Source organism: Nymphalis io, chromosome 2 (assembly GCF_905147045.1).
Source record: "Nymphalis io chromosome 2, ilAglIoxx1.1, whole genome shotgun sequence".
Taxonomy (NCBI): Eukaryota; Metazoa; Arthropoda; class Insecta; order Lepidoptera; family Nymphalidae; genus Nymphalis; species Nymphalis io.
Window position 1 is genome coordinate 8979206 of NC_065889.1, and position 19547 is coordinate 8998752.

The window sequence follows — 19547 nt, forward strand, 5'->3', positions numbered from 1 at the left end:
AAAAAAAAGCTTTAAACATGATATTTTTATTAAGCCATCGCTAAAACGAAATAAAAACTTTTATTACACGAATCAACTTGGCTTGGTAATAGGGTTTTGTGTAATCCCGTCTGGTGGATCAATTCATTCATCACATATTTTATAGCCAAATAGTGTAATTACAGGCACAAGGAACATAACATCTTAATTCAAGGTCGACAGCATATAAGCCATATAATGAATGGCTGATATTTCTTCCAGTACCATGGTTATGGTATGGTAACCTACCTATGTTTATGGGCAGTGGTAACAATTACCATGAAGTACCCCATTTGCCAGTCTGCCTGCCTATTTGAAATTTATAAAATATAATGTGATATTTTATTTCGTCACTAATCATATGGATAGTAAATATTATATTAAGAGTAGGTAGGTGTGAATCGGAATGAAACCACGACACGTAATAAACAAATATTTGTAAATGAATTATTTTGTAAATATTTCATTGTGAGAGAAAGAGATTTATTCTTATTGTGTCCAAAGCTTAATCTGATTTTATATACTGTTATAAATAGTGTCATTCAATTTAACTGGACTGTAATATTAAAATATTACGGCTTTACTTATAAACGTTTGTTAGCGAGTGATTAGTTAAGCAATGCTGTGTCTTCTTCTTTCGAATGTCAAATCAATAGTTACAGAAAGAGATAAGTGTTTCACTAAACAGCGGCTAATAATTTATCAGTAAGGGCGTATTTCATTACACTTACAATTAGTTAAGTTATTGATAATTACGTAACCGATATTGCAAAACCTCGGATGTCTGCCTCGTGGATTTTCTTTGTTTCTAAGATAATATTATAATCTGTTAATGTCCCACTGCTGGGCTAAGGCCTCCTCTCCCTTTTGAGGAGAAGGTTTGGTGCTTATTCCACCACGCTGCTCCAATGCGAGTTGGTAGAATATTATTAATTAGACACATGCAAGTTTCCTTACGATGTTTTCCTTCACCGTCAAGCACGAGATGAATTATAAACACAAATTAAGCACATGAAAATTCAGTGGTGCTTGCCCGGGTTGAACCCACATTCATCAGTTAAGATTCACGCGTTCTAACCACCCGCCCATCTCGGCTCATAATATTATACAGACACGAGTGAATAATTTAGTAGCCATCGTATTTAATATTTTATAAATTTTAACTCAAAAACGCAAGGAATTAAGACTTTAATTAGAAAAAGAACTTTAATCGTTATCGATATGACACATAAGCAAATCATACACGGAAATGCTTTTACTTTTCATGGGAATTGGTTAACGATTTTAATTTTTTATAATTTTTCTAAAATCTATCAGCTACGATAACATCGCGACGTTTCCTTTTCAGTAAATTTTATCTATGGTTGCTATTGCTGATAGTATTTTTAAACTAATTATTATAACGGTTGTTAAATATATTTAAAAATCGAATCATTTCAAAGACTACATAATTTATGTTATATATTTTGAAGATTTAATATTAATAAGGAGAGATCAATGAATAATATAAACAATATTTTTTTAAAGTTTTATTATTTATGCAATATGATTTACACTTTTACTTAGATAATCATATATAACATTATATATCATATATTTGATATAAAAAAATCCAACAAATACTAAAGAGAAAGTATGACATTTTATAATAACATAAACTTAAGCATCAAATCAATGATTAATTTCAGAGTCATGCAAACTTTGCAAAACTGACAAATGTGAATAAGAAATATTAATTAATATTTAATATAAAATCCATATATTAACTATTAATAAATGGCCTTTATTATAAACGTTGTTTGTGTTTAGTTAAGCGCTAATTTCTCTCGATAGAGACATGTCATCATTCATTATATTATTAACGGAATCACTCATTCTCTAAACAGCATTTATATAAAAAGTCAAATTTTAATCACAAATCAAAACTAAAAAATAGTAAGTATGTATTAATATACAAAAATAGTTCATCTAGAAACAAAAAAATCACAAAAGAAATTAAAACGTAAAATTAAGTTATTAAAATGCTACAAACATTTTATTGAACACATAGATATTAAGCAAATGTCGAGTATACGAATCCAAGCGAGCACTACACCAGAATGCCATTCCTTTAACCGAGTGACACATTCCACAGCTCTATAGGACATTGATAAATTTATATTTAGCGGAAGCTTACGCTTATATCGAAAGGTCGTACCTAGCTAACTAATGAGTTAGCTAGGTACGACCTTTCGTCGTACGCCAATATAATGATATTGGCGTACGACTTTTCGAAAACGCGCTCATTTCTCGCGGTATGTCCCGACTATTACCGCGGACTTGTTGAACTTTAAAGATCCTGCTCTAAATAAAATAAATGCTTTATTTAAAAAACATATAACACGATGCTAATTTAAAGTTCTAAAGGCTATTTAAGCTGTATGTCATTGTATCAAACACTTGACGTTTACACGTTTGTGTAAATATATACTAATAAATAAAGGCATTTTTAATGTAAGTTTAAAAACTAGTAAACCAATACACATAAAACTTATATCAGACGATTATTTAAAAAAAAAAAGATTAACTTTGTGTTTTGTTTCGTTGTGATAGATAAAAAAATTATAAGCCGTTAAAAAAAGCGTTACAACAACTGTCATTAAAACAATCTGTCATTTACATAGTTTACAAGATAGTAACATTTGTAGATCATAATCTGAGTTGGTTCAGCTCCTGCAGTAAAGCCGGTTCGTTGTCGATCTTCGCCAACTGATTCAGCTCCAGCGGCTTACCGGCTGCCTTCTGCTGTTTCAGTTTTTCAATGTCACTCAGTTTCTGAAAAATCAAAACGTTATTATTTGATATAGAAATAGAAACACGAAATATTCTATTAGTTATACAATAAAGGAATAGAAACATAAACGGATAAACTACCACACAAAACATTTATCGCAACGATGTCGATACATCCTACGTGTAATATCGTAAATCGTATTTGATGAATTTTATACAATACAGAATACAAGGACATACGGAACTCGCGAATATCCTAAAGATACGACAAATAATAGTCTGATTATTTGAGTTCCCGTTGTAAATATTGAAATTTTATTTCGTGTAAGCTATAACTTAAAAAACGACACAGATTAATGTAATAAAGGAAAATCTAGCAATTTGTTTTTTTAAGAAATACACCTAGGAAGAACCATGAGTAGCGTCAACAGTCACATGATATAAATGAACTTTTACTATTAATGTTTTTCAGACTGAAAATAAATACATCGATATTATATGTTATATATTTTGTCCAAACCTTGTTAATATTCTTAATCTTTTTGTCCTTGTCGGGGTCGCCGGTGGACACGAAAGGCGCGCGCGCGGCTGCGGGCGGCGCGGGGGGCGGCGTGGAGGGGGACGCGTCCCCCGCGCGCTCCTCTGCCTTGCGCGCCTTGCGGGCTTCACGCTTCTCCTTCTGCTTGATGGCTTGCTTTGACGGTGTTGCTATAATTGATCATATTATAAATAAGTATGTTTGTGAAACAATAAAAATTGGTAACCCCACCCGGATTTGTAACGGAAATACAAAAAAATGGATTAAGAGAAATCCAGAATGCAAAAACATAACTAACAAATACTTTTACGTCTTGAAATACTTTAATTGTAAAAAATAGTAAAAACCCTTACCGTCAACACTCTGGCCCGGTTTGTGAGGTTTCTCGTGTTCATGCAGTACGAAGGTCGACGGCCTGTTCCTCGCGCCGGGCGGCCTGTACGCCGCGGTCGCCTTCGGTGTCGCTTGTTCTATACTCTTTGGAGCTGTCTTTGATAACTCGCTCTTTGGATAACTACCAGGTTGCCAACTTATAGATAGTAAGTTTTCTTTTTCAACACAAGTACGTTTGTGCATAAGTGCGCCAGAGTAATGCCAAATTTTATACCTATTATTATAAAACAATAACAAAACGTTTTAATTCACATAATCAAACAAATATTAATGTATAAATAATAAATCTGTATAAAAAATAAAGTGTATAATAATTAAAATTAATTTATATTTATTAAATAGCAAGAAAGCCAAATTCGAAAAATTGTTTGCAAATAAATCTCGCATCAAACGTAGAATGAAGTTTCAATAAATTAAAAGGAATGCAACATTAAATATTCGATTCGTATCGTGTTTTATCTATTATTTTATATATATTTATATTAATTATCATGAACTATTTTTTACAAACTTTTATTTAACTCAACCTGGGAGCGTCAACCATTTTACTAATCTCTAAGCCAGTTCCATTCAACCAATGAGGGAAATCGATTCTGGTGACACAAGATGGCGCAACTAGTAAAGCCCTATCGCTGTCGTTGAAAACGTTTGTTTGAAAATTTGTAAATGCGGCAGGGCCAATAAATTAAATTTTGTTTTAATTATTTTTTTTACTCATAATAAACAAGCGCCGTTGACTTGCGTGATCTTTAAGCATAGTCACGGTCTAGGATGTAGTGCGCCTGGCCGGAACGAACTCATTTACCCTGGATTTAAAGACACCAACATAGTACCTATCAGGAAATATGGACTCGGGCAAAGCTTTCCACAGTTTCGCAGTGCGAATAATAAATGTGGATTCAAAGCGCTTCATACGCAGGCGGGGAAGTTCCACTATGTACCTATGGCGCTTTGGTCGCGTTTGCCTGGCCGTTTGATAATAAAATTTTAAATTATAATTGATAATAACTATATAAATAAAATACTGATTATGTCACAGCGTTATGCAGTCCCGTTTAGTATGTCCCGGAAAAAAAGGACATACGTTTTCGAAAACTAAAACTCGCCTGTAACAGTGGTCTACCGAAGGGGTGTGCGATAATTAATTGGAAATGGCAAAAACTTTACAATAATCATTAGTATTTAGGAAAAATCCGCGATGAAAAGCTCGCAAACGATAAACGTCTAGTGACATTTGACATTCCTAGAGACCTCACTACACTAGCGCCTCCCGCGGCGAATTCAAGCGCGACAACCATCATTGAGCTAACATTTTGGACACTTTTGTTGTTGTTGCTGGTGACAATAAAATAAAAGTTTGTTTATAAAACATTTTTGACTTCGGTTTGACGTTTATAATTACCCATTTCCAACAGTAAGCCTGGGATATGTGGTGGCCGTGATGAACGCTTCCCCCCGCGGGTCCCACTGCAAGCTCGTGGTGTCCGGAGCCGTGCACTCGCCGACCTTCTTGTACCCTCGTACGTCCCACACCGATATGTGACCTGTAGCGATGTTGCCGAAGCCACCCAATAACACCCGTGCAATGAGGTTAAGGTTAATACTTCACTACATATTATAAAACAAAGCTCCGCCGCGTCTGTCTGTCTATCCGAACGCGATAAACTCTATAACCGAACAGATTTTCATACGGTTTTCACTAGTGGACTCAGTGATTCATGAGGATGATTCAGTTGTATAATTTAGTAAGTAGTACTGAAATATGACAATGATTGTTGAAGATGTCGGAAAAAAATATGCCGACAGGAGCTTTACTCGCGTGCGGGACGTGCGTGGTGTGCGTATATATATATATATATATATATATATATATATATATATATATATATATATTTATTTATATTTATATATAGTGCGTGGTGTTATATATATATATATAATATTGCAATATATACCTTTTATGTACACCCTTATTCAATACAATGTACAATGTAACGGCAATCCGACACGACAGGCGAGAGTGAATTTTTTTTTTTTTAAATCTAATATGCTTTGTAGTGTTTTTTTAACTTTCAATAAAAAAATCATGTCCTAAAAATATAAAGTATTAAAAGGATATAATTTCCCTCGGGTGGGAAGTAAATGGCATTCCAAGCGCCTGTTCCGAACTCGAAGAGCGGGTCGCATTTGGCGTTGAAAAGAGTAGCCTTAGCCGGTGCGTGTCCGTACACCGCTACCCATTCATTCCAATTACCAGGATTCCAGGATATCGCGTGGATCGGGCCTTCTTTACCTAGAGTGTACAAAAGTGAGTAACAGTCTGGAAATGACTCAGTGCTGGACTAAGACCTGCTCCCCTTTTGAGGTTTGGAGCTTATTCCATCACACTGCTCCAATGTGGGTTGGTGGTACATGTAATCCGCAAGGTAAATAATGTATGATTGATCGATGTTTTCTTTCACAGCCACGCGAGATGAATTATACACACAATTTAAGCTCATGAAAATTCAATGGTACTTTTGGGTGTGGGTTTGAAACTGTAATCTTTAGATAACAGTAACAGTAACAGCCTGTTAATGTCCCACTGCTGGGCTAAGGCCTCCTCTCCCTTTTGAGGAGAAGGTTTGGAGCTTATTCCACCACACTGCTCCAATAAATATAAACACAAATTAAGCACATGAAAATTCAGTGGTGTTTGCCCGGGTTTGAACCCACGATCATCGGTTAAGATTCACGCGTTCTAACCACTAGGCCATCTCGGCTTTATTTAGATAAGATTAAGTAATTCATGAATTAGGCCATCTTAATTTTTTTTATGAAATAGGTAGGCGGACGGGCAAATGTGTTACCTTATGGTAAGTAGTCACCAGCGCCCATAAACATTGGCACTGTAAAAAATATTAACCAATCATTACATTGCCAATGTGCCACCAGTCTTGGAAAAATAAATGTGCAAAATTTAAATTTATTTTACAAAAGGGAAATATATTATGATGTGCCCTTAAACAACTATAATACTGATTGATATAAACAATCCCGGAGTGAAATAGGGTGAAGTTGATAAACAAATTTCTTACTGAATGCCATATTCCCTGCATTGCCCTTTACATCACCATATGACAGAGACTGTTTTCCATAATAAGAACTGCCTGTTTTGTCTACCTGTAATTAGTAAATAATATATATTATAGATCAAGTATATGTAGTAGACAAAGTGTAGACTCTATTCACAATATTTTAATACAATATCCAGTTACAAATGACTTTTTAAAATTAAAATAAAATCAAAAATTTCGATGATAAAATCACATCTACATGGGTTGTTATGAATAGCTTTTGGGATGCTGTCAGTCAAATAAAATGCAGGTAATAAATATCTATTACTTAAAAAATTAATACTCCACTACAATCTATTTTAGATTCTTCTCTACTTTTAATAATATTAATAATGAATATTGTGTTGTCAATCTATACAAAATTACAAAGCCGGAAGAGAAATATATATTTAATTAATGGTTATATAATATAATATAGTTTACTAACATCTGTTTGTGTTAAAGCAAATACATTGGTGCCTCGTCTGTTCCAGTGAAAGGTTGCTTTGTCAGCCTGGAATGATGATCGGCTAACGACTGCTTGGTCAAACTGGGGATACTTGAATACACGCCAGAAGGAAGGCTGGCCTGCTTTACCTATAAATTTATCAATCGATCAATCATTTAGTTCTACATTTAGATCATTTAGTTGCACATTTTATAAATATTGGGAATAATGCTTTTCAGTTACAACTGTTAAATTGTAATAGTATGGTGGTTATTTGCTGTTGCAAATTCAACAAGACTTATCACGATCAGGTTGTCTATTAATGTATTCATTACTTTATAAGACACAAATTTTGGAAATTTAAACAAATAAAACTATGTTTTTTTTTATAGAATAGGAAGGTGGACGAGTGTATGGGCCACCTGATGGTAAATGGTCACCAAACGCCCATAGACATTGGCATTGTAAGAAATGACAACCATCGCTTACATAGCCAATGCGCTACCAATCTTGGGAACTAAGATCTTTATGTCCCTTGTGCCTGTAATTACACTGGCTCACTCACACTTCAAACAAGAACACAACAATATCAAGTATTGCTGTTTTGTGGTAGAATATCTGATGAGTGGGTGGTACCTACCCAGACGAGCTTGGACAAAGCCCTACCACCAGTTAAAACTGCTACTATAGTATAATATAAGTATATACTTAACATACCTAATGTAAATATTGAAAAGTAATGGGTGGGAGCTGCACTCGGTGATATACTGAAAGATTGCAATTTCTCTGCTTGGATGTGATGAGTGTAGTGATCAAGTTTCACATCTTCGTATATTAGTACTCTATTGTTATTGAGTATCGCAAATAATTTTTCATCTGATGACCATTTCGGTTCCCTGGGAAAAGATTCATATGAGTTTTTATATGAAATATCAAAAAAAAAAAATCCTAAATAGGTTAAAAATCACAATTAATAAAAGATTATACTATAATGTCTATTATTATAATATTGTCCGAAGTTGTTCCTGTACTTAACGACTGACCATCTTGAAATATTGCATATACATTGTCAGTTGACTGCCTCGTTGGTCTAGTGGACGGAAACTAGTTTTTTACAAGTATACATAAGCATTACTTTTATTACATTTTTGATAATTACTCACCAACCAGTCTGATTCTTTTGTACAAATGACCCTATCTTGTTTCCATTTGATGATTGAAAGACATGTAGGTTAGGTTTACCCTGTAATATAAAAGAAAAAGCAACAAAAATATACAATTGATATAAATCTCAGTTAAAGTTAAAAGTAAAATAAATAATTACCTGGGGATTTTCCTTTGTCATAGCATACATTTCCCATACAATAAAATAATTATCCAATGGTGAAAAAAACATTTCTTTAAAGTTGCCATCAATAGAAACAGCTACTGACCAGTCAGCACATTTTATTATCTCAGCCCTAAAGGTATGATACATATTATTACTTGATCATTTATAGCTAATATTAAATAATATATTAAAATAAAAAAATGACATTGAAATTTGTTAATTACCATTACTGTTCATGTTGTTAGACAATCATTGATCCAATTTTAATAATATGAATAAATTAATCAAAATAAAAAATTATTGACATTGTATGTGTGATTAATTAAACTTACTTTTTATCTGTTCGGTAAGCAAGGTAAGTGCCCTTTGGGCTAAATACGATACTTCGTATATTTGTAGTAGTTTCATCTCTAAGATTAACTTCCTCGTATGGTTCCCCAAAAGTAATCCGAAACAAGTTCCGGTTAGTTAAGCCTGAAAGTTATATATATTCATGTAACCCACAACATTGTGTATATTTAGCTCAATAATAGTATATAATATGTTACCGGCTATCGATGGTATGGTAGTCATTATTTATAAAAAAATGTATGTGTCTCTTTATTTACTGTATTTTACACATTATCCTTATAATTCACGTTGTAATTACACGTCAAAAACACGCGTTAAGAATATGAAACAGAAAGTTAGAAAATCATAAAACGTCATGTTTGACAACTGATAGTGACACTAAAGGTTTTATTGGAATTTTTATACTTTCACATCCAGGAAAATAAAATATGTTTTATGTATAAATAATAAAAATACGTATAATATGATATAACTGTATATATACCACGCGGTGACCAATCTCTTAGTGGTAATTTTGAAAAAAGTATATGTGGCACGCTAATAGTATTAGTTAATTCAATATATAATTCAATTGATTTGCTACGTATTTAATTTACAAAAATGTATATTAGGAAATTCCCGAATTAAGTATCACTTAAAGTTTCTGAATGAGTATTAAATACCTACTCTGCTGCATAAATATGTACATAACTTTTACGTTCATTGCAAATAAACTATATACTATATAAAATAGACTATCAAATTTCTTTAAGTTAATAAAGTTTGAAAGCTAATAACTATTAAGATTACATTCATTCATTATAATATTTTTTCGTCTTAGTTTTTTTAACGTTTTATGCTTTGATTAAAAAGATAACGAAAAGGTTGCTTGTTCCGTAACTGTTCGAATGAATCTATTAATAATTTTTGATTATAAAATATGATTTTTTTCTTTTTATTAATAGTAAACACCACCCCATTGTTTATTTTGTTTATTTAAATGAATTATAAAAATTATAACAGTGTTACTTTTTTATTTAGCTAGATAAATTATTACAAGCCAATTCCATTTATTATTTAATTGAATATAATATATAGTCTATACTTAAAATGGCGAAGGATTCAGGATAAATTTTGACAAGTTGTCAATTATTATTTTGCTTTCAAATAAAAATTGATTTCCTCAATTCCTTGTCTTATGTCTTAAACAACTTTATTGTTGTTTTAATGTTATTTTTGTTTGTTGTTATTTAAATATATTCATGTTCACCAGTCAAGCACAACTGAGAAAGAGAACACCTGAAAATGGAACAGACCGCGAAAATTATTTATCGCTATTAGTTGATGAGTTCATCAACACTAATTCTTTTGGTATTGATATTCCCATTATATTTATTGTGTCTGGCAAACGACTAATTAATTATTTAGACATTTAATTCTGTCTTATTTATAGTACTTAATGTTTTATTATTACATCATTTTCAGAGGCCAAATGTCAGGTGTTGGCGAATTTGGCCAATTTCGCGTATGATCCAATAAACTATGTCTACATACGAGAGGTTGGAGTATTAGATATATTTATTTTTGTATTGAAGAATGAAAAAAACGACAAACTTCTACATTTTGCAGCATCCGGAATCTGTAATTTATGTATAGGTAATTTTTAATAATTTTTAAAGAAAACACATCTTTGAGTTAACATTTGTATATAATAAATATCCATAATATTTTGATTTCAGATCCAGAAAACGTTGAGTACCTTTTGAACCATGCAGCAGTAAAGCCAATACAAGCATTACTCAAATCAAATCACTTTGAAACATTAGCTGATGCTGTAGCAATTTGTATATATTTATTTAATAGTCATGCAAAAGCAACCATAAACAGTCCTGAATTTATTCAAGATATGCAAATCTTAAAAAATTCAGAAAATAAAGTGGTTGCAAATTTAGCTACTGTATTCTTAGACGATGTAAGTAAGAATAATTGATATGATCTAATTAATCTGGTAATTAATATTTGAAAAGATAAAACAGTCAATAAACTAAAATGAATAAGATGTTATCAAATAGGTTTCCTTATATTGCTGTCAATAGTAAAAATTATCAAAAGATATGCAAAATTCACACATCCTCATTTAGCCGAGCATCTTTTAAAGCCGGTGATAAAATAAGAATACAAAAGACACTAACTCAAAAGGACTTGGACACATTCTCGAATCTTACAAGTGATCACAATTACCTCCATAAAAATAATGGGAATAAAAGACCAATTGTACATGGGGCTTTTTTAAATGGTCTTGTGGCTGGTTTGATAGGTACTCACTTACCTGGGCCGGGCACAGTTCTTGTGTCGCAGACCATGAAATTCCCAAATAAATGTTTTGTTGGTGAAAAACTAACTATAAGTGTGGAACTAGTTGATGTGAGGAAAATTCTCAAAGTTAAATTTTTCTGTATTGTCGAGGAGGAGAAAAAGGTTGTGTTTGAAGGTGAAGCTAAACTGATGCTTGCTAAAGATTGTTAGAATGGTCGTTTGAATGTGTTATTTATTCTAAATATTAAATATTGATTAAATGTTAAATAAAACAACTCTATTCTGAAAGAATTAATTGTAAGGATAATTAAGGTATGTGTAAATGCATGTGTTTTGAGTGCCAATTAACTTTACAAGATGAAAATAGATAATAAAGATTTACAAATAAAATTGCTCCTTACCAAATTGAAAGTATTTAATAATTTTAAATATCAAACTCATTATGTATCCTGTCCATTATGTACAATATACAAGTCAATAATTACTGGAGACTGATAACTAGTAGATTATTATTGTTGAAAAAGAAAAGTAACAGTTGAATGTAAGGTTTCTTGTCAACATTACATCTCATTTAATCTTTATATGGAGTTGAAGTAAATCAACATTGTTTCAAATTGAATATGCTGATGTTATTTTTAATTTTAAATAGTGTATTGACACACTACAATTTATTCTGTACTAAATATTCTGATGAAATACAATATGTATTGTATTGTTGAAATGCATGTAGCACCAAGAACATAAGTTGTTATGGTTGGCTTATACTGTCTATGAGCGAAGGTAACTGTTATGTTTTGAAATTTAAAAGACTTATAAGCCCTGGTGGCTATGTAAGTTTTGACTCATTATAATATATAGTTTTGTCATTTGTGTTTTTGTCACATGTCATTTTGATGAGCCGGTTGGCGTGGTTGGTGGATGCTTGCCTTTCACGCCAAAGTTGTGGGTTCTATTCCCACCCAGGACAGATATTTGTGTGCATGAACATGTCTGTTCGTCCTGAGTCTTGGTGTAATTATCTATATAAGTATGTATTTACAGAAGAAAAATATGTAGTATATCAGTTATCTGGTTTCCATAGTCCAAGCTCTGTACAAGCTTAATTTGGGATCAGATGGCCGTGTGTGAAAAATGTCCCAGGATATTATTATTCCTATTATTACTTGTGATATGTAAAACTGGACAAAAGGTTTTAATTAAAACACAGTTTACTTTCTGAATCCTTAGATTTATGATAAAGACTTTGGAAGATCTATTAATTTTTTGTACAAACAAACAATAATTTAATATAAGAGATTGATTTAGTGATAAACTTTGAAGAAGTATATGTGGCCTTTTTTGAGACCTACCTCATTTGAGGTCTACAAACATGATTTTACTGTACTGTATATTATTATAAATAAACATTTTGTTTGTTTTATGGTGAATAAAGTATTGCATTTTTTTGATATTAATGGAGCATTTTTTTTAATGTAAAATTAGTACTAAGCAAATTATAATTAGGTCATTGACATTTAACTAATGTCAATATAACAGTAGCAATATTTGATAATCCTTGTTTTGTTAAAATAAAAAATTAAAAACAAAATCTTATTTGTTACTTTGTTATTTATTCCTTGGTATTTATTATGACCACTTTATCAGAATAGATTTGTTGATCAGCTTTTATTAAATAAGTCATTTTAAAAATGTAATATTTTTTATAATAATCACCTTTTTTATAAAAAAATATGTTTTATATTACATGAAATAAATATTTAATCTTTATACAAATTAGTTTGAGATAACACCATCAGTGTTAGTGTTTGTTGGGAATTTAAATGTTACATATTGTCTATGAATAATAGTCTAAAAGTGAGATAAAATGTTTAAACTTTTATACTTAACAACAGTAATATATTTTATCTTGTAATTTGAAGCTATAAGTTCGTTATAGGTGGTGAAGAATAATATATCAATTAAATACTAATAATAATTTGAAAGAGTAGTTTTTGTTTAACTATTTGTTATCTTGTCTTGATGACGCAATATATTTATATGACGCAATATAATATATTTAGGTATTAATATAATTTTATTAGGGGAACATACCATAGATTATAATATAGAACATATAATATACGATATATAAAAATAATTAGTTAATAGCAAACAGACTATTACATTTATCAAAAAACAACACATGTGAATATTTTAATAATGAGCATTCTAAAGATTATATATTAATTTATTAATATAGTCAAGGCTTATTTTTTATATAGGTACCTATATAAAAAATAACAGAGGAGGCAAAAAGAAAAAGTGTTAAGTAAAAGCAACATAAAGTATCGCAGCAAGAATGTTTTATTGTAATATTGCTTTCAGGATTGCTTATTATTGTTTGTTTTAATTGTAAACTCTTACTTACAAAAATGCAACATACATAATTTTCGTAAATAAAACGCTGACGCTGTTTTTTCTTAGGAAACCTTATAGGCAAATTGGTCTTCTGATAAGTGGTAACATTCGCCCATAGACACTGGACTGGACCATAAGAATGTTTCTTATATAGTCATTAACCATGGGATCTAATAAGACATGTAAAGTGAATAAAATCACTACGTTTTAAATTATTTTAATGTTACGACGATCTCTTATGCTTATAATTTGTTCGTTGTTTACTTCGTAGTTACTCTTATTAACTGCCTCGTTGGTCTTGTGTAATCATGTAGTGGCTAGATGTAAGACCGCAGAGTCGTCTTGGGTTCAATTCCCAGGTCGGGCCAATAACTCATACCTAAATATATTGGTATACATATAAAGTAAAGACAGCTAACAGCCTCTAATTGTCTAACAGGTGGGTACGGGCTTCTTCTCTTGATATAAAGATTGATGTTTTCATTGACGTAAAATTTGCATAAAACGAAAAATTTTATAAAAGGATTACTCAGACGTGTTAAAACTTAAATTTCCAGTTGACATTGCCATACTTTACATTTAAGAACCATCAAACTGCTTTTACAAATATAGGTGCTACTATGTTGGAGATTTTGCGCTGGAGGAAGAGATAAAACCACGAGCAGTGTCAAAAATGTATCAAAGATCACTTATTGTGATCGTAAAATTGTTAATATTTTACGATCACAATAAGTGATCGTAAAATAATAAATAAAGTAACGTAGAATTTACACATTTTTTCCTAATAAAACAATATTAGAAAGAAGAAAGAACATTATATTCAATTTATCTGAAATCTTATTTTTATTCCAAAAGTTACATATTTTTCTTTTTTAAATAAAATATGTAATTATATAAAATGATATATTATCATAACATGATAAATTTATGTTCTTTTTTAAAACGCTTTAGCCAAATGTGCAATTTTAGTTTTAACTGGCCTAAACATAAATATTTTAATGTAAGCTTTACGATTTGTGCAATTTTTTAGTTATAAATATTAGAATTTCATAATCCTATCTTGTGAGACTTTGATGGTACAAAAATTCCAATAAATCGTTTATCATCTCACGATGCAAAGGCATTTTCTTCGTTGAATCTCCGATCAATTGCGACACGTACATCGATACAGCCGAGATTGAATGCACGTATTTTGCACGTAACAGTAGGCTGACTAAGCATTCTTTAGTGACGTTTCAAACTAAAATTCCTGATCATATGGATTTAAATAGAGATGTTTAAACTGTAAGGTAATCTATATTGTTTTAGTTATTCAGATACCTATGTCACATTAATATCATTAAGTGGGGATCTACAAAAATATTATGTAAGTTTGATTTCTAGAAATTTGACATGTTTATTAATAAATGTTTTCATCTTCGCATTCCAAGAAGGATTAAAATATAGGGTTTATATTTTTTTCTTATTTGGTTAAAATTTTGTTATAAAATAATTTTTAAATATTTTTTTATGTGTTTTATCATGAATAATTTTATATTATAATTTAGTGGGGTTTCCGAATAAAATGTTATTTAGCTTTGAATATAATTACCAGATATAACAGTTTGAAGTTCTTTTAAATAATAAAATATTTGCGGCTCTGCTATTTGCTGGCAGCTCTCGGGATTGGCGAGAAACATAGTAGTTCGGCATATCTTTTCAATTAACAACGACAAATTAATGGAAATAAATTTATAGTTCATTGTCCCTTTTATTAACAAAAAAAAAATGGTCACCGTTTCTTATCTATGCTGTCGTTTTTCGGTAGGACTTTGAAGACCTATGATTCCGGAGTTTTATTCATTTGATGTATCTTTTATAATTTATCCAATGTATGCCATGCTAGCGACCTAACTGTAGGCACCATTAAGCAAATTGAATGTTATAAATTAAAAATGATTTGCTTTAAATGCGATGTATGTTATCCAATTTATATTTTTTCATTTGGGATTTAACCATGATGTGACTTAACTCCGCTCGTAATCTTATGTCGAATGCGTGAGTATTCTTGGTCTTATAATTTTATTGACTTCATTTCTATTATAATGTTACTAACCCGTCACTTCATTTTATGGCATTATTGTGGAACCGAGTTCTAATTTTTCTTCTTCTTCGTCCGAACCCTCTTAGCAGTTCCAGAGCCAGGGTCTGATCTACTTGTCCTTCTGCGTCATAGAGCTCTTTTCTGGCTTATCTGTTTATCCATGTTCTCTTTCTGCACTTTTAACCACCAAGTTGAGTGTGGTCGTCTTCTTCCTTGCGATCGGTCAGGGATATAAGACCATTTTCGATTTTGCGATGGCCATCCCCACGTAAGATATGACTGTATCGGCTTAGTACCGAATTCAACATTGCTGAAAAATTAAATCTAACGTCACGATAAAAATTCCAATCGCTTCGCGTACTCAGCAGCAGTAATTTTGGTATGTCAATGGAACCTTAGAGTCACAAAGCTCAGTCCAATGGTTTGTTACGAATCTACATGTGAATCTGTAAATTATTTAAATTTATCATTTAGATAATCATATTATATTTTGACCGTTAATAATATAGTTTGAATAGATAACTTCATCGGCTGTACAATGATTGGGATCCGGCTGTGTGCACTCTTGGTGGCATTTTTGTGGTTAGCGGGACCGAGTGAGGCCCGGCGCAAACTGAAGCGAGACGATGTAGAAAGCTTAAAGTCAGTGGAGACTGTTGATTTTGACGAAGAATTTGACGAGGTAAGTTAATATTTTTTGTATTACTAAGTTTTTTAAATTGTGATATAGGTAATTGATCTGATTATTAAAAAAAATACTATTATATATTCATTATGAACTTCTGTTCAGACCTGGCTAAAAATATGTATAAGAGTAATCATAGTAATTTTATATTTTACGAGTTGTTTTGGGCGACTGCTTTTAAATTAATGGTCAATTATTAATATATTTTCTAGTTATCACTGGTTCAAACTTAATCTTAATTATTTTTAATTAAAATTAATCAAAATGAAGTTGTATATTTTGAATCTAATTTTCTTAGCCTTTTTGACTATAATGTTGAATTAGTACATTTATTTTTAATTTAAATAAATTTGTTATTTATTATAATTATTGTAAGCGCCGCGATGGCCCTGTGGCTGGATCACGTGAATCTTAACTGTAGATTGCAGGTTCAGCCCAGCACCATTGAGTTTTTATATTTATTTATTTATTTATGTTTATAATTTATCTCGAGGTCGAGCCACCAGCTCATTGGACCACCAAAGTGGAATAAGCTGCGATGCTCCTCGAGAGGGCTTGCTGTGGAACATTAGTACTCTTTATTTTATTTCGTAATCTTAAACATAAATTACAATAAAAATCCTATCTTTTACAGTTAGAGCCATGTCAATGTGGCGTGTTCATGTCACAGCAAGTGGGAATCAAGGAGGGACGTCGAAGTCGGCCGCGAGGACCGCCACAGGGCGAGCCCGTGGTCACGTACGACACTGAAAATCCAAGTTTGCCGTGCGGCACTGGGGGATTTAAGCACTGCATCAGTAAATGCCTGGATGTGGTATGTATTATCTCTCTTATATATTATATATCGCACACACTGCAACTCGTTATGTATCTCTATTAAATAATAATAAATTATTATTTTATAGTGCATAAAAGTTATAAGATGTACCTACATCTTGTTACATATAATTGTACCTACAATTTTATACCATTTTTAGAAAATGTTACTAATAAACTCATAATAAAGTTTATTACCGTAATAGTAAAGGAAATTAGATTTTAACTTTCCTTGTTAATATTGTCATAGATTTCTAGCTCATTTATTCTTTTATAATCAATTCTCAGGTGTTGATGTAACATTTGTTGCTTAGAAAGTGTTATGCAGATAGACAATAAAATGTAGTGTATTAAATGTTGGCAATCACTTCCTTCGTATATTTTTCGTTTTAATTAGTCATTGATTTACATTACCGAGAGGAATTATTAATTGTTATACTTTCTTTGATGCTTAATAGAACTTCGGTCATTTCATTCTAATTATTACACTGATATATATTTCTTAGTAATTTATAAGTACAATTTGAGTTAAAACATTGTTAGTAGACCAGTTATTTCATTGACTTGACTAATGAGTCAGCTAATGAAAATACTTGGAAAATTTGTCTTCAAACATGATCCAAAAATATGTGCAGTTCTTCTATCCATTCATTAAAAAAAGCTCTATTTTAAAAAGCTCGATTCAAAGAAGTGGAATGTATTTTTTTATCGATTATAAAAAAATAAAATAACGTTATACTATAGGAAATATAAATATATGGAGGAATACTGATCTGTGATTATTTTATATTATTTTATTTTTAGAATTAATTTAGTTTATACATTATAAAGAACTAATTCAATTCTTCCGCAATGTTCAGATATTAAAGTACTTGCCGCGCGCCGGGCCAGTAATCTGTGGCGCAGTAGAGCGAGACGTCCGTCGAGAGAAGGCGTTCCTCTTTATCAGGAACTGCGGCGGGCAGTGGACTCCTACTAACTTTTCCGCGGGTAAAGAATTCTGCTGTACGGATGGACAGCATCACAAGTGTTAGATGTTAATGATAATTTAAACGATTTAGGTAGGATTATACTAAAGAATATTTTGTTTGAAAACGTTTTAAAATTTTTAATGTTAACTAAGAGTTATTATTGTTTAGTTTTACTTTATAACTTATGTGCATATAGCAGATATATATACAATTGATTTTTATAGGTGGTTAGGTTCAATAATTTATTTCTTCGCTCATATTTTTTTTTTAATTTAGCAACATTAATTAAAGGATTCGTAGAGAAATATCATAAATTCTTAAATGCGATGATTTAATCTGTACTAAACATCACACGTGCTATTGTTATAAGTTTTAATGTTAATAAATATATAATTTATTTATAAATAGAAATTAAATAATAAAAATAGTTTTTAAATTCATTAGTGATTAATAAGTTATAAATAGTTAAGATTAAGAAATGTTTATTTATCATTAAGACTTTTTATAATATATTTTTAATACGCTTAAAATGTTTTTATTTTACGGATTCGATCTGGCGTCTCATTTACGCATTGAATCGAGTCTTTTTTTATTCAAAACTCATTTTGTGCAAGTGACAAAAACCTAGACGCTTAGGGCTGTAACGTCATAAATAGAGAAATAAGTCAATCATTTTGACCCAGTTTCGTTGTCTGCGGGAGCAGCTGAGTCTTTAAGTGGTGTATTTTAGTTTGGGACAATGTATGGCTATGCGGGTGTCATCCCTGTAGTCAGAACTGGTGATTATTTCAAATGTTTTGTATAAAAAGTAATAATTGTATATTATTATAGTTTAATCTTCTGGTTCTCGAATAGCAAATAGTTTATTTCAATGTTTCGTATTTAATCATATCATAAAGAGCAATTATGATAAAAAAATAATGCTTATAAAAGTTAAAGGCTTAACCAAAATACTATAAACATGTAATCCTTCAAGCAATATGAAGCTACCATAATTTATTATTTCCAACGAACGAATTTATTATTATTTTTAATAAATAAATTTGTTCACTTTATGTCGGAACAAACGTCTTGTACCTGACTAAGATAATCAAACTAATAAATAAAAGCGCTCATACTCGTAATTCCATTTCACTTTAAATTCAATAGAAAAAAATTTAATCAGATTATTATAATTTCAAATTGAGTTAGAAATACAAAAATAATTTTAGACAATACAAAACAGAAAACAGACAGAAGGCTATTCTACAAATAAACCCTATTGTTGTGGTCTCGATGGACGTAGGTATAATACCTACTTAAATTGCTACAACGTACACGCTCGTCATGACAACTTGTTATGTACGGGGTATCAG

General features: G+C 31.0%; 3 protein-coding genes across 3 annotated transcripts; 2 read left to right on the forward strand and 1 right to left on the reverse strand.

Moving 5' to 3' along the window:
- Window positions 1-1556: 1556 nt before the first annotated feature.
- Window positions 1557-9306, reverse strand: LOC126777833 (eukaryotic translation initiation factor 2A). Its single transcript, XM_050501038.1, has 12 exons — window positions 9143-9306; window positions 8927-9068; window positions 8589-8724; window positions 8428-8507; window positions 7982-8160; window positions 7265-7413; window positions 6799-6883; window positions 5841-6014; window positions 5124-5301; window positions 3682-3935; window positions 3311-3498; window positions 1557-2832 (listed from the first exon to the last, which is right to left on the reverse strand). The coding sequence occupies exons 1-12, from the start codon at window positions 9165-9167 to the stop codon at window positions 2707-2709; spliced, it is 1716 nt and encodes a 571-aa protein (XP_050356995.1). The 5' UTR covers window positions 9168-9306; the 3' UTR covers window positions 1557-2706.
- A 755-nt stretch (window positions 9307-10061) lies between these two features.
- Window positions 10062-11054, forward strand: LOC126777890 (armadillo repeat-containing protein 7). The gene is made up of 3 exons (XM_050501185.1): window positions 10062-10295; window positions 10410-10580; window positions 10664-11054. The coding sequence occupies exons 1-3, from the start codon at window positions 10187-10189 to the stop codon at window positions 10912-10914; spliced, it is 531 nt and encodes a 176-aa protein (XP_050357142.1). The 5' UTR covers window positions 10062-10186; the 3' UTR covers window positions 10915-11054.
- A 3808-nt stretch (window positions 11055-14862) lies between these two features.
- Window positions 14863-18434, forward strand: LOC126776108 (follicle cell protein 3C-1). Its single transcript, XM_050498403.1, has 4 exons — window positions 14863-15003; window positions 16239-16402; window positions 17040-17219; window positions 18082-18434. Exons 2-4 carry the CDS (start codon window positions 16259-16261, stop codon window positions 18253-18255), a joined length of 498 nt encoding a protein of 165 aa, XP_050354360.1. The 5' UTR covers window positions 14863-15003; window positions 16239-16258; the 3' UTR covers window positions 18256-18434.
- Window positions 18435-19547: the final 1113 nt, after the last annotated feature.